Raw genomic sequence first — 16280 nt, forward strand, 5'->3', positions numbered from 1 at the left:
AAGCCTAGGGATAGTCCGTTGTTACCCTTCCCTCATGCTCCCCTCATGATGTCACAGTTCACCAGGCATTGCCGGATGTTATGGTCCAACCTAGGTTTGAACCCGACAGGTCTTTCGGGTCACTCATTTAGAATAGGGGCGGCTTTTTCAGCTTCTCGCCAGGGGATCCCAACTCATGTTATTAAAAAATTGGGGAGATGGAACTCTGCATGTTTTGCGAGATATATCCCGGATCCCCATTTTGAGATGGCTAGGGCTTTCAGACATTTGACTGACTGATGTCATGTTGCCTTTAATAAATTTGTTACTGAGCTACCCTATTGTCTTCATTTTTTGCCCCCTTTAGGTATACTGACCACGTGACCTTTTGGCACACCCCAGGTCTTTTCCATGTGTTCCTTCATCCCATACTCACTCGATCTCTCGTTGAGACTCAGTACAAATGAGAAGGCCGGCCATAGTTTGTAGGAGGAGTCGGAGGGTATTTAAACCCGCCCTCCTCCTTTCTCCTGTTGGCCTGGTGTTTATATCCCACCCTCCCGACCCCCTTTATGCTTATTTTTCCTTTACATTTCATATTTGGGTATGCCCCCTTTAGGTATACTGACCACGTGACCTTTTGGCACACCCCAGGTCTTTTCCATGTGTTCCTTCATCCCGTACTCACTCTATCTCTTGTTGAGACTCCGAGTACAAACACGGTTATACAAGCTGTACACTCACTAATTTACATTGTAGAAAAGTGTAATTTTTTCATTGTTGTCACATGAAAAGATAATAAAATATTTACAAAGATCTGAGGGGTGTGCTCACTTTAGTGAGATACTGTATAAACAAGTTTTTATGTTTTGTATTAATAAAAGTGGCATTACAGTGCCTTGCGAAAGTATTCGGCCCCCTTGAACTTTTCAACCTTTTGCCACATTTCAGGCTTCAAACATAAAGATATAAAATTTTAATATTATAATATTTTAATATTTTTTGTGAAGAATCACCAACAAGTGGGACACAATTGTTAGTGGAACGAAATCTATTGGATTTTTTAAACTTTTTTAACTAATAAAAAAATGAAAAGTGGGGCGTGCAAAATTATTCAGCCCCCTTGTGTTAATACTTTGTAGAGCCACCTTTTGCTGCGATTACAGCTGCAAGTCGCTTGGGGTATGTCTCTATCAGTTTTGCACATCGAGAGATTGAAATTCTTGCCCATTCTTCCTTGCAAAACAGCTCGAGCTCAGTGAGGTTGGATGGAGAGAGTTTGTGAACAGCAGTTTTCAGCTCTTTCCACAGATTCTCGATTGGATTCAGGTCTGGACTTTGACTTGGCCATTCTAACACCTGGATACGTTTATTTGTGAACCATTCCTTTGTAGATTTTGCTGTATGTTTGGGATCATTGTCTTGTTGGAAGATAAATCTCCGTTCTCCGTCCCAGTTTCAGGTCTTTTGCAGACTTCAACAGGTTTTCATCCAGAATGGTCCTGTATTTGGCTGCATCCATCTTCCCCTCAATTTTAACCATCTTCCCTGTCCCTGCTGAAGAAAAGCAGGCCCAAACCATGATGCTGCCACCACCATGTTTGACAGTGGGGATGGTGTGTTGAGGGTGATGAGCTGTGTTGCTTTTACGCCCAAAATATCGTTTTGCATTGTGGGCAAAAAGTTCGATTTTGGTTTCATCTGACCAGAGCACCTTCTTCCACATGTTTGGTGTGTCTCCCAGGTGGCTTGTGGCAAACTTTAGACGAGACTTTTTATGGATATCTTTGAGAAATGGCTTTCTTCTTGCCACTCTTCCATAAAGGCCAGATTTGTGCAGTGTACGACTGATTGTTGTCCTATGGACAGACTCTCCCACCTCAGCTGTAGTTCTCTGCAGTTCATCCAGAGTGATCATGGGCCTCTTGGCTGCATCTCTGATCAGTCTTCTCCTTGTCTGAGCTGAAAGTTTAGAGGGACGGCCAGGTCTTGGTAGATTTGCAGTGGTCTGATACTCACAGAGCAGGTGCATTTATACAGAGACTTGATTACACACAGGTGGATTCTATTTATCACCATCGGTCATTTAGGACAACAAAGGATCATTCAGAGATCCTCGCTGAACTTCTGGAGTGAGTTTGCTGCACTGAAAGTAAAGGGGCCGAATAATTTTTCACGCACCACTGTTCAGTTTTTTATTTGATAAAAAAGTTTAAAATATCCAATAGATTTTGTGCCACTTCACAATTATGTCCCACTTGTTGGTGATTCTTCACAAAAAATTAAAATTTTATATCTTTATGTTTGAAGCCTGAAATGTGGCAAAAGGTTGAAAAGTTCAAGGGGGCTGAATACTTTCACAAGGCACTGTATATTGCCTTTTACTATAAAATTATTAAATTATTATTACTATAAAATTATTTAAATTATTATTACTATAAAATTATCTTTATGACCATTTCTGCCTAAAAAGTCCAAGGGGGCTGCTCCAATCCCCTACTAATCTGCACTACAGTGTAGGTGTACAAACCTTTTGTATGTTTAGGATGTTGGCTGTCCAAGCATGAATATATCCCATTTCCTCTTTCCCATTTGATGGGCACAGTGGCAGAGTTTGGGCACAGTGGCTGCATTTGATGGCACAGGGAGGCTGCAATTGATGGGGTTTTTTTCAGAATTTTTCAGTTTGTTTGCACCCCCCAAAAAATTTTGACCACCAGCCGCCACTGTGAAGCAGTATAACTACCTTGTGTCTTATTGCGGTGCTAAGCCTTGCCATGGTGTATGACCTTTGACACCTCACCTTTTGCAGAGTTTGGCTGTTCCTTACCCAGTTTTAAGCCTCCTACACAGCTTTTTCTGTTTCAGTTAATGACTGTGTTTCAACCTACATTTTTGTTTAATTAGTTTTTGTTGAAAAAGTAAGAGAGAACATAGTGTACAGTACAATTACAAAGTGATACGGAGTACATTTGGCAAATCATTAGGTACAATTAACATAACAAAGCCGATAATGGTGTGAGAGCATCTGTTGACCATAACATATACTATGCTATACTGTTCTGCACATGTGTGCGAAGTGTTAATGTGAGGTTTAAACAGTCAAAGATTCCTGAACGAGAGCTCTCATGGGGGTATATACCATTAGTGCAATTTCACGTCTGTGGTGCATTGAGGGGGCGTTTGCACAAGCCTACTCCCCCCGGGCCGCCACCCCCATAGGAGCGGATGCCCGCGGGCAAGGTCCCGCACGGCGCCCCCCATGTGGGGGGAGAGGGGTCGCGCCATAGGGCGTCGATCACCGAAATCGGTGCATGCAACGCCCCACAGCCCCGACGCCGACCCAAAAAAGTGCAAGAGGAAACATAAATATGTAAACAAGGGATAGCCTTCAGTATTAGTGTGTTGTCAACAGCATCGTATGTAATAACCTTAAAAGTTCAAGGCAACAAACTATAAGCCTGAAACCGAGTGCTTTTAAACTAAACTAATCCTACTAACTGATAGTCAAGCAAGAAACTTCCACCGTGTATCACGGGGATAAGATGAGAGGATATTGCAACAAAGGTAGTCATATACTTGCGGACCAAGGGGTAAAGGCATGACCTGCCGATGTGTCAGTGAGGAAGATGGGTTTTGGACCCTCAGCCGTTTTATCAGCCCAGCTGAGGTGAAGCGTCTGTAGTTGGGGTGCGGTGTTTCCGATCCACCTTTTGCCATCTTGGTTTCAAATTGTTGGGGAGAGGCGGGATGGTGTCTTGCCAGCCAGGTAGTTCCAGTGGGGAGATGTTAACGTCCATGCAAAACTTTTCCAAGTCTTCTGGAACCTGAGGACTGCTGTCTTCCCATCTCTGTGCGCAATCAGAGCTGCTGGGAAGCCCCATCGGTTGTTGATGGAGGCCGCATGCATCTTCTCAGTCAGGGGACGCAGAGCTCTGCAACGCTCCAATGTTTCTCTGGCTAGGTCAGGGAAAAAGGAGAGTGTTGCGCCATCGGAGTCTAGGGATGTAGCGACTCTTGCCTTTTGCATGATGAGTTCCTTCTCCTCAAAGTAGTGAACTCTGCATATCACATCGCGGGGAGTGTCAGCTGTAAGGTTGCAAGGACAGAGGGCCCTATGCATTCGGTCAATTTTCAAGGGATGATCTGGTGCCTGGCCTAACAGGCCATTAAAGATGCCCCGCATGGATGGGAGAAGGTCTTCATCTCCCGTGGCCTCGGGGAGGCCTTGGATGTGGATGTTGTTCTGCCTGTTGCGGTTCTCCTGGTCCTCAATCTTATAGAACACCATGGTGAGCGAACGAGTGGTGTATTGCAGGTTCCTAATGGCAGCCGCGTGTCTGGCTAGGTGGTTCTCTGTCTCTTCCACTCGATCCAATACTTGTGAGAGGTCTGCCCCCGCTGCAGAAACCTCTTTTTTTATTGCCTGTTCGAGGCCCAGTAGCATGGAGGCTAGCTCCAATTTGGTGGGGAGACCTCTTACCAGGGCTGCCACTTCAGAGTTTCTGTACACGCTCTCTTCGCCATCTGAGCCGGCAGAGGAGGCTGGAGAGAGGTGTCTGGTCTCCGGCCTGTGACGCGAGGTGGAGCCTGCGCCCAAGCTCGTGCCACGTGGAGAGCGGCCTGGCCCGTACATGTCCGCCGCTTCCTCTGGGTGGGTCAGGAACCTCTTTATGGAGCTCGCAGATGAGCCCTTCTTCGGCAGGGGCTTTCCAGTTCTCTTGCGCATCTTCACCCGGTGCTGTAGATTCGCAATGGAAGTAATTAAGTGCTAATATTACAGGGTCGCCGCCGGAGCTAGCAGTGTTTCAACCTACATATGAAATTGGTGATCATTAGCAACTGCTACAAGGTATGCAGGTGTTAGAATTGATGCTGGTTTGAAACCAAAGGGTAGTCATGCCAAATATTGATTTGATTTAGATTCTTCTGTTCACTCTCTTTGCATTTTGTAAATTGATAAAAAATAAACAAATACAATATATTTTTGAAAGCATTTCTTCACATCTGCCTAAAACCTTTGTACGGTACTGTACATAAAAATGGAATAGTAATAACAAAGTTTAGCAATTGTAATAATATTGTGCACAGACTATATACTGTACCTCATAGTGTTTAACAAGTGCTTTTGGTTGAACCTTTATGAAAAATTCATATTTTCCTAAATGTCGTTTTAGCATTTCCTCATAGACCAATTCAAAGGTGACGTTACTTTCTGATGCCACATTGACTGACACAGTGAACTTCTCTGTCTTCCTGCCAGACGCCCTGTATATTGGTGAAACAAACATTTCAAGGATCATCATTAATATTTAGCATGCAGATGACATATCATTTGACATATAGTTATACAGGCAGTTTTTGTATGTATCTGAAATTATATGAAAATCATGTAAAAGCCATGTTTTCCCATCCTTCCTTCCTCCTGACGAGTGAGACTGTCCATCACATTAAAGGAAACCTGTACTTTAAGCCCTTGTACACACAGTCGGACATTCCGACAACCAAATCCGTCGGATTTTGTCCGACGGATTTTGTCTGAAACTGTTGCATACACACAGTCGGACAAAGTTGTCAGAAAATCCGATCGTACTTAATGTGATGGCGTTATTTCGTTAGGACGGGACTACGTTCAGGCTAGTAGCCAATAGCTTTGGTCTAGGAATTTGATCTGAGCATGCGTGGCACTTTGTCCGATCGGAGTTCTCTACACATGATCGGACAAAGTCCGCTCGGATCATGTTGTCGGAAAATTTTATAGCCCAGCTGGAAAACTTGGTCCGTCGGATACTCCAACAGAAACAGTCCGATGGAGTCCACACACTGTCGGATTATCCGACAACACAGTCCTATCGGACATTATCCATCGGAATGTCCGACCATGTGTACAAGGGCTAAGAAATACAGAGGCTGACCTACCTAAAATACTTATTGCTTGACTGACTCGGAATTCAATACTTGACCTGGAATAAATAAGGTCGGTTGAAGGACAAAGAAATTGCTTGATTCCCTCATCAACACAGTCCTTTGATGGGGCAATCCTTCCCACAGCGCTATTGTATTCTGCTGGTGGGTAGCTTTCTTGCAGAATACAACGATCACTGCTGGTGGCTATAGCCGCCGGCCACAATCAAATTTAAAAAACCTGACAAGCTGGATGCACTGAAATCGATAGATCGACTTCAGTACAACCAGCCTGTCAATAGATGGATTGGAATTTTGATCAGTCTATGGCCGGCATTACTCAGAACATAATGAAGACATTATATGAGCATGCTAATGTTTTCAGAAGTAAAGTTCAGCAACAGCAAACTACTTATTTCTCTCAGTACAATTTAACTACTTCCCACCCACCCACAGTAGTTTCTGTACGTCGCAGCCTTTCTCCTGGGTTTGGTGCACACGCATGTCCCCCTGCTATCCCATGCTGGGATCGGACACAGCATGGGTTTTGCAGCTGATTTCAGACAAATAATCTGTCTGAAGTCAGCTGATTGGCTGTGGTGAGTTACACACAGAATTCTGTGTTTACAAAAACACAGAACTCTGTACTGTGAACGGCAATCTGGCTGTTTCTTCTCCCTGCAAAGCAGGGAGAAAAAAACAGGCAGATAGCTAAGTGAAAGCAGTACACATTACACATTCTTAGGCACACAGTTAACCCTTTAATTGTTAACCCCTTCCCAGACAGTGTCATTAGCACAGTGAGAGTGCACAGTGTTAGCAACGATCACTGTATTAATGTCACTATTGATAGTGGACCTTCCAGCCTGCGTCAGCTAGTGCCAGGTTTCCCACCATACCATCACAGTCCCACTAAAAGTAACTAATCACCGTCATTACTAGTATAGTGTCATACCTGTGTAAATTGCAGTATAAACAGTATGCCATAGTTTGTAGACACTATAACTTTTGCATAAACCAATTATTATATACACTTATTGGAACATTTTCATTAACAATGATATGTAGCAGAATACATTGTGGCCTAGATTTATGAAGAAAATAGATTTTTTTTTTTTTTTTATTCTATTGGATATGTCTTATAACAGAAAGTAGAAAATATGTTTTTTTTTTATCAAAATTTTCTGTCTTTTTTCCTTTATATCACAGGAAATAAAAAACCCAGTGGTGATCAAACACAACCAAAACAAAGCTCCATTTGTGTCACAAAACATTATATAAATTTTGTTTGCTTACAGTGTAAGTGTAATGACAAAACAATTGCCAGTTAAAGTAACAGTGCTGAACAGCAAAAAAATGCTCTGGTCATGAAGGGGGTAACACCTTTCGGAGGTCAAGTGCTTAAACAATGGGGATGCTAGAGGTGGGTGGGGCTAAACTCAACTTTTATAGGAAAAGTCAAAATTTGCATATAACTTCAGATACCTACATCTCTAAATCTATTAATCATTTTCACATGTAGGTTACATTAAAGATCACTCCAGCTTAGACTGGCTTCACATCTATTCATTACATATGGTATTGCACACTCAGCAGTGCAGTGCATCGAGGTACCAAAAATTAAAATAATGCTGGCCCTTTTGGATTTACATAGGGGGTTTTTCAGTGGGGTTTTCCAGCTGTTTATTCCATAGTACACCTGGTACTGTTTTGTATTTTGTTAAAAAGATAATTCTGGTAGTTCTACTCTACAATATGTTGGCCCAACCAATAAGGCATATAAAGAAGAGATGCAAGAGAGAAAATTTAAATAAGAGGTATATGTGTCAATTTATCTATTTAAAGATAGATGTAAACTGCCTTAAAGTAGATGTAAACCCACTCTCATCCTTTCTAAACTACTGCAATATTGGTTATCTAGAAGGATTTACATGCCTCCTGCATGTATACTTATATGTCAAATGTCTCCCCTGTGTCTGCTATGAGACCCAAAAAAATGCAGATTTTGTGGGTGGGTCTGTTTTCCAGGGCTCAGTGGGTGGAGTCGTGATGTCAGTAGACTCCCCGTCCACCTCTACACTCCCTTTATCAACATGCATTTTCTCCTGTGTATTTCTTACACTGAACATCTGCTTTGATCACTAACATCCAGTCAAAACCCAGAAAAGTCCTCACATGACTTCAGCATGCCAAATCATGCTGAGGTGTGGAACAGCCAATCCTTGGCAGAGCAGCAGAATAAAGGAGTGGGGGGGGAATTAAACAATAATGCATGTCTCTTAGGCTAGTGTACAAGATATGTAAATCACCTGTCACTCACAGCAAGGGCGAGGATTTGACAAAGTTTTTCTCTGTTTGTCAAGATTTATCTCAGTGAACAATAAAAGAGGATTGCTCAGAGCTAGATCAACTCTTTAACCACTTCAATACAGGGCACTTAAACACCTTCCTGCCCAGACCAATTTTGAGCTTTCAGCGCTGTCGTACTTTGAATGACAATTGCGCGGTCATGCTACACTGTACCCAAATGAAATTTTTATCATTTTTTTCCCACAAATAGAGCTTTCTTTTGGTGGTATTTGATCACCTCTACGGTTTTTATTTTTTGCGCTACAAATAAAAAAATACCGAAAATTTTGAAAAAAAAAATGTTTTTTTTTGTTTCAGTTTCAAAACTTTGTAAATAAGTATGTTTTCTCCTTCACTGATGGGCACTGATGGGGCTACACTGATGGGCACTGATAAGGTGGCACTGATGGGCACCAATGTGGCACCAATGAAGTGGCACTGATAGGCGGCACTGATGAGCGACACGGATGGGCGACACGGATGGGCGACACGGATGGGCGACACGGACGGACACTGATAGGTGGCACAAATTGGCACTGATAGCTGGCACGGATGGGCGGCACGGATGGGCATGGATAGGCGGCACAGGTGGGCATGGATAGGCGGCACAGGTGGGCATAGATAGGCGGGACAGGTGGGCATAGATAGGCGGCACAGGTGGGCATGGATAGGCGGCACAGGTGGGCACTCATAGGCGGCACAGGTGGGCACTCAGGCGGCACAGGTGGGCACTCAGGCGGCACAGGTGGGCACTCATAGGCGGCACAGGTGGGCACTCATAGGCGGTATCGGTGTTATAGTAATGGATGCCAATCAGTGCCAAACAATAATGCATGCCAATCAGTGATGCCCATTGTGGCCACTGATTGGCATCCATTATGGGCACTGATTGGCACCCATTGTGCTGACTGGCACCCTGGTGGTCTAGGGAGGATTATGGATTTTTATTACCTTTTCCCTGGTGGTCTAGTGGTGTCCCTGGTGGTCCAGTGTGGGCATCCTCGGGGGGGCTGTGCTGATAATCGATCAGCACAGACCCCCCCTGTCAGAGGAGCAGCCGATCGGCTCTCCTCTACTCGCGTCTGACAGACGCGAGTGAGGGAAAGCCGATCACCGGCTCTTCCCATTTACACTGTGATCAGCCGTGATTGGACACGGCTGATCACATGGTAAAGAGTCTCCGTCGGAGACTCTTTACCGAGATCGTAGTTGCCGGGTGTCAGACTGACACCCCGCAACAACGATCGCCGCGATGCGCGCCCCCGGGGGCGCGCAGCGGCTCATTATCCTAATCACGTCATATGACGTCCGGTTAGGATAATGAAACCACTTTGCCGCCGTCAATTTGTAATAGGGCGGGCGGCAAGTGGTTAATAATCCAATCCAATAATGGGGAGAAATTACTCTCACGGAAACAAACAATGGGCATTATTTTTCCCGGTGATGTCGGGACCTTTTCTACTCTCACTGTCCACAGTCCGGCCCTCCTAAAGTCTGAAGAAAGTTTTGGAGACCCCTGCTCTAGAGGGTTTAATGTATATAAAAATGTTTTATTTAAACCAGTCACTTTCCTCTTTTAAAAGTACCACCGGGGTTCATCTACCATATTTTGTGAACCAGTGGAACGGAGCTTATCCTGGGAGCAAACCTGAATAATTAGCAGTTTGTAGAATTTACCTTTATTGCCTTGTTTTATATTTCTAACGTAAATGCAGTGACAGACACTCCTAAACAGACTATCAAAGGGACATCAAACATGCAAAATTGAAGGACCTTGTATTTTTTTGTGAATTACTGAAATAATGACATACAGTATCTCACAAAAGTGTGTACACCCCTCACATTTTTGTAAATATTTTATTATATATTTTCATGTGACAACACTGAAGAAATTACACTTTGCTACAATGTAAAGTAGTGAGTGTACAGCTTGTATAACAGTGTAAATGTGCTGTCCCCTCAAAATAACTCAACACACAGCCATTAATGTCTAAACAGCTGGCAACAAAAGTGAGTACACCTCTAAGTTAAAATGTCCAAATTGGGAACAAAGTGTCAATATTTTGTGTGGCCACCATTATTTTCTAGCACTGCCTTAACCCTCTTGAGCATGGAGTTCACCAGAGCTTCACAGGTTGCCACTGGAGTCCTCTTCCACTCCTCCATGACGCAATCATGGAGCTGGTGGATGTGAGAGACTTTTGCGCTCCTCCACCTTCTGTTTGAGGATGCCCCACAGATGCTCAATAGGTTTTAGGTCTGGAGACATGCTTGGCCAGTCCACCACCTTTACCCTCAGCTTCTTTAGCAAGGCAGTGGTGGTCTTGGAGGCGTGTTTGGGGTCATTATGTTGGAAAACTGCCCTGGGGCCCAGTCTCCGAAGGTAGGGGATCATGCTCTACTTCAGTATGTCACAGTACATGTTGGCATTCATGGTTCCCTCAATGAACTGTAGCTCCCCAGTGCTACAGCACTCACGCAGCCCCAGATCATGACACTCCCACCATCATGCTTGACTGTAGGCAAGACACACTCTGCTTTTGTACTTCTCACCTGGTTGCCACCACACACACTTGACACCATCTGAACCAAATAAGTTTATCTTGGTCTCATCAAACCACAGGACATGATTCCAGTAATCCATGTCCTTAGTCTTCAGCAAACTGTTTGTGGGCTTTCTTGTGCATCATCTTTGGAAGAGGCTGCCTTCTGGAACGACAGCCATGCAGGCCAATTTGATGCAGTGTGCGGCATATGGTCTGAGCACTGACAGGCTGATCCCCTGCCCCTTCAACCTCTACAGCAATGCTGGCAGCACTCATACATCTATTTCCCAAAGACAACCTCTGGATATGACGCTGAGCACATGCACTCAACTTCTTTGGTCGACCATGGGGAGGCCTGTTCTGAGAAACCTATCCTGTTAAACCGCTGTTTGGTCTTGGCCACCGTGCTGCAGCTCAGTTTCAGGGACTTGGAAATCTTCTTAAAGCCTAGGCCATCTTTATGTAGAGCAATAATTCTATTTTTCAGATCCTCAGGAAGTTCTTTGCCATGTTGAACTCCCAGTGACCAGTATGAGAGAGTGAGAGCGATAACCACACCAAATTTAACAAACATACTTGCTCCCCATTCACACCTGAGACATTGTAACACTAAGGAGTCACATGACACCCAGGAGGGAAAATGGCTAATTGGGCCCAATTTGGACATTTTCACCTATTGGTATACTCACTTTTGTTGCTAGCGGTTTAGAAATTAATAGCTGTGTGTTGAGTTATTTTGAGGGGACAACAATTTTACACTGTCATACAAGTTATACTCTCACTACTTTACATTGTAGCAAAGTGTAATTTCTTCAGTGTTGTCACATGAAAAGATATAAAAAAAATATTTACAGAAATGTGAGGGGTGTACTCACTTTTGTGAGATACTGTATCTACAAGCACTAATTTCTGGGGACCCTAATACTGTGGGTACAATCTGTGTTGCACGTTGTAAATTGCTGAAATGATACGAATAACTTACTTGACAAGTCCAGCTGTTTGTCCTCTTGAAACAGCTTTTTCATATTGCTTCTTTGCAACTTCTTTTTCTTTAATTACACCAGTATATGTTACTCCATCGATTATCCTTAATAAACATAGGTATTGTATTCATGTTATTAGCACAAAAAACAAACAGACAACATCTGGATGTATGCTTTTTAATGTACAGTAAATATGTTGTAAATCTGCACAATGATGACAAGTGGAGGGGTTACCTTTGGCGAAACTCTCACATCAACATGAAAGTGGAATTCCAACCCAACCTAACTATGCCTAAATGATTCCTTTTCCCACTCCTGTGACCTATTCTATATAACCTGTGTGAAAGAGATGTGTTTTCTATCCTTTTTTTAGTCCACTCCAGTCTGGTCACATGATGCCACAGCTCTGACTTCTCTGTGTCAGGGAGCATTTGACAACGCCTGGGAATTGCAGGAGCCATGACATAATTCATAGTTTCCCATAGCACAGCCATTGTTGGCATTCCCTTTTACACAGCTTAGGCAGGATAGGTAGCAGGAGGAGGGAGGGGACCTTTGGGGATAGTTAAGTCAGGCTGGAATTCCACTTTAAAGTACACCTACCAAGTTTCCATACTGGCCCTCCAAAGTGGACCTGAACTCTAAAAGTGAAGATTTTATATATTATAGGGAACATCTAGAATTTTTTTTTATATCTAAAGCCTCATACACACTATCAGACTTTAAACAAACTTTCCCGTGGATTTCTGTGCAAAGGGCGTTGGCCGTGAACTTGTTAAGTATACACACGATCAGACTTTTTCAGCCAACTTTCACCAAATCACGTGGTTTTTCTGCTCTTTACCGCCACCAATAGTCAACTTCTGTATTGTTGTCTGATCTTTTGCGTTCTGAGCATGCGTATTTGTAAAGTCTGATGGTTTTCTGTACACACGATCGGACTTTGCTCCACCGGACTTATGTTGTTGAAAAGTTTGTCTGTTTTCACAGTCAACATTTGTCTGAGGAAAACCAAAACCGTTTGTCCGATGTATCGTACACACGGTCAGATGTTGCCTTAAAACAGCTAATTTGCATGTTTGTTGTCAAAAAGTCAGATCGTGTGTACAGGCCTTAAGGCTAGCCAAGCATCATGCAACTTTCTTCCCTTCAATCACAGGTTGATGGAAAGAAAATTGTTGGTTTCCCCATCAACACAGTCGGTGTTGATTAAGGAAATTTATCTTCCTTTACTATTGTGTTCTGCCGGTAGGAAGCCTCCGCTGCCTATAACTGCTGGCAGTGATTGCATGAAGAAAAAATGATAGGGTGGTTGTACTAGAGTCGATTGATAGATCAACTTCAGTACAACCAGCCTGCTCATAGATTAATAAAAAGTTGGCCAGTTACTGCTGAAACGGCTGAGTTTCGATCCATCCATGGCCGGTCTTAATATACAAAAAAAAATTGCTCTTTTGTCTTAAATTCATCTGGTATTATAGCAGTATGAACATGCCTTGCCTTCCCCATTCTCATCATGCCCTGAGCCATATAGCTGGATATCTGCATTGCAAGATCACTTAGGGCACGGTCCCTCGTATGCCACATACTCACGATCGGAATTTCCGACAACAAATGTTCGATGTGAGCTTGTTGTCAGAAATGCTAACCGTATGTAAGCTCCATCAGACATTTGCTGTTGGAATTTCTGACAATAAATGTTTGAGAGCTGGATCTCAAATTTTCCGACAACAAAATCCGTTGTCGTAAATTCCAAGCGCATGTAGACAATTCTGACGTACAAAATTCCACACATGCTCGGAATCAAGCAGAAGAGCCGCACTGACTATTGAACTTCCTTTTTCTCAGCTCGTTGCACGTGTTGTACATCAGCGCGTTCTTGGTGATCGGAATTTCTGACATTTGTGCAACCATGTGTATGCAAGACAAGTTTGAGCCAACATGCGTCAGAAAAAATCCACGTTTTTTGTGGTCGGAAAATCCGATCGTCTGTACGTGGCATTACTGTTAGGCCTCATCTACACTGCTGCTGGTAAACAGACATTTAGGAGCAGTTGGCCATTTTTTTAAGCTGCCCCTGAACTCTCCTCTATGTTACATTATCAGTTCATGTACACAGGGTCGTTTATAGTAGTTTCTAGGCAGTTGAGTTTAGAAAAAAAATTTGAAACGCAAAAAAATGCATTCAGGACAGATGTTCAGAGGCATTTGAAATTCAAATGCCTGTAACAGCTTGTGAACTTGTGTAAACGCAATAACTCGCATTTAGTTTACATTTTTGGCAATTTGAAAAAAGAATAAAGTGTTTCTTTATACACTTTTAAGCGCAAGCGTGGCAAAATGCAGCTAAACGAGGCAAATGGACGTTTTAAACGTCAATTACTATCTGTCAAGTTGATCGTTCAAGAGAGGTTGTAAAAACATCCTGTGTATATGAAGCCTTACTCTTATGAGATTTGGAATGAGATTCGCTGATGTCACAACTAAGCTATTCAGTGTTTTCCTTGAGAGAAAGCTGTACCCGAGGACCTGCAGACAAGCATTCCCCTGCTTTTGCTTCTTTTATTCTATGGATCTGTGCTTTCTATGCCTCTGCTAATACTGCTTGATTATATTATCCATTGTATCCATCAGTCATCCATCAGTCATTGAATAATCTGTCATAAAAAGGGACAGCCCTGAAATGAGGAATTAAAACTCTCCTACTTTATCAAGATGCCACCCACACACAGATACAATGGTTTATTTACTAAAAGTAGACTGTTTACTTTGCAAGTGCAGTTGCATTCTGCAACGGAAATATCCCTAGAGCAGGGTTTCTTAACCAGGGTTCCATGGAACCCTAAGGTTCCTCCAGAGGTTGCTCGGGGTTCCTTGAGAAATGAGAATTTCTGCCTCTGCCAGCTATCTGTAAGGGGATAATTCTTCTCAGTGTAGGGGGCATGCTTACCACTGACCATCACACTAATGTATCATGAGTTGTAGTCATTTTTAGCAGGGGTTCCCTGAGACTGGAAAGTTATTTCAAGGGTTCCTCTGTGTTGAAAAGGTTGAGAAAGGCTGCCCTAGAGCTTAGTGAAAGAGTAAAGCTCTGCTGGCTTCTATCATCTAATTAAGTGCAAAAATTTAGATTTTTTAATTTTTTCCTTCCATGGGATTGGGTATTCTTTACAAAGTGAAGCTTCACTGTATTCACTAAGCTCTGGGGAAAATTCCCTGACAGAGTGCAACTTCACTTTCATAGTGAAGAAGAGCGCATTTGTCTTTAGTAAAGTGTGTAGCAAGGCAGGGAAAGTCAATTAAGAGCAAAAGATCAGCTACAATGAGACTACAGGCAATACTGGTGACTGTGCTCTGCTCGCATTTTTCAGGCCAGGGCCGCTGTTAGAAGTCATGGGGCCCCATACAGCCTACTTGATGGGGCCCCCTTTGACCCCGCCCCCCCTCCCCAAAAGTTGATGGGGGATATGATACAACAGTTGTGGAAGTTAAAGGTGACTTCAGAACTGCTTGCATCACTTCAACATGAAACCCGACAGTTGTTTTTACAAATATACACACACTCCTGGCTGCTGACCACAGCTGGAAATGCGTGTATGTGTTTGAAAAAGACGTGCTTGCAACAAGGCCCCAGCTCTGATATAAAATGCCATGGTTAAAGGGAAATGGTTGGAGGCTGTAAAAATGTAGCTCAGCTGTGCATTTTTACTGCTCCAAAAACACAAGTGTACAGTAGCATCTCACAGTGCCTTGTGATCTTTAGGCCTCATGCACACATTTTTTCACTGCTTCCAAGCACCCCTTCCTGTTATCCTATGTGTCTATGCACACATAGAATTTTTGATTTTTTTGTGGCAGGGGTGTTTACAAGCAGGAAAAAAAAAAACATGGCCAGTGTATCCAGGAGCAACAGTTTTTTTGACCAAAAAAATGCTTGACAAATGCAAATGCTCCTAAATGCATGTTACCATTAGGCACGTTTACTGCTTGAGCGATAATTCATTTCATTGACCAGAATAACTTATTATTTTGGCCAATCAAATGAATGCCCAAGTGTTTTATGCCTGTAAACGCTTAGACACTTTTACAAGCGTCAGGCATTTTTTCTGGCAAAAGACTGCTGCCAAGAGGAGGATCGTTTTTAAAGCATCCTGTGTGCATGAGGCCTTATAGCATTAGGATAATCATTCACACAGCACAGTAGGTGCTCTATGGCACTTTCAAAGTGTGTCACATGCTGTTTGGTGCTGACTTTGCTATGGCTGTACAGACAGTGGTACAATCTGTAACACACAGTACAGCCATAAAGTAACAAAGTCAGCACACGACAGCAGGTGACACACTCTGACAGAGCCATAGAGCACCTCCTGTGCCAATGATTATCCTATGCATAAGGCACTGTGAGGATGTGGATGATTCTATTACAATGGGTGTTGTAATACCTCAACTCACCGTGTGCAGATGGTGATGCTGATATCCTCTGCTGCCGCTGCTCGCCTGAGTCGCCTTACTGCTACTT

The 16280-nt window shown here is 43.2% G+C and overlaps 1 protein-coding gene across 1 annotated transcript in view; it reads right to left on the minus strand.

The window, feature by feature from the left end:
* LOC143927813 (inter-alpha-trypsin inhibitor heavy chain H3-like) overlaps window positions 1-16280 on the minus strand; it is a 357183-nt gene that overhangs the window by 319314 nt on the left and 21589 nt on the right. Inside the window, exons 4-5 of the mRNA XM_077452197.1 lie at window positions 11761-11865; window positions 5085-5247 (exon numbers count right to left, since the gene is read on the minus strand). Of these exons, the coding sequence (XP_077308323.1) occupies window positions 5085-5247; window positions 11761-11865 (268 nt within the window). The remainder of the gene's footprint in view (window positions 1-5084; window positions 5248-11760; window positions 11866-16280) is intronic.

Source organism: Lithobates pipiens, unplaced genomic scaffold, assembly GCF_037356315.1.
Source record: "Lithobates pipiens isolate NorthernLeopardFrog02 unplaced genomic scaffold, aLitPip1_a1.2 Scaffold_23, whole genome shotgun sequence".
Lineage (NCBI taxonomy): Eukaryota > Metazoa > Chordata > Amphibia > Anura > Ranidae > Lithobates > Lithobates pipiens.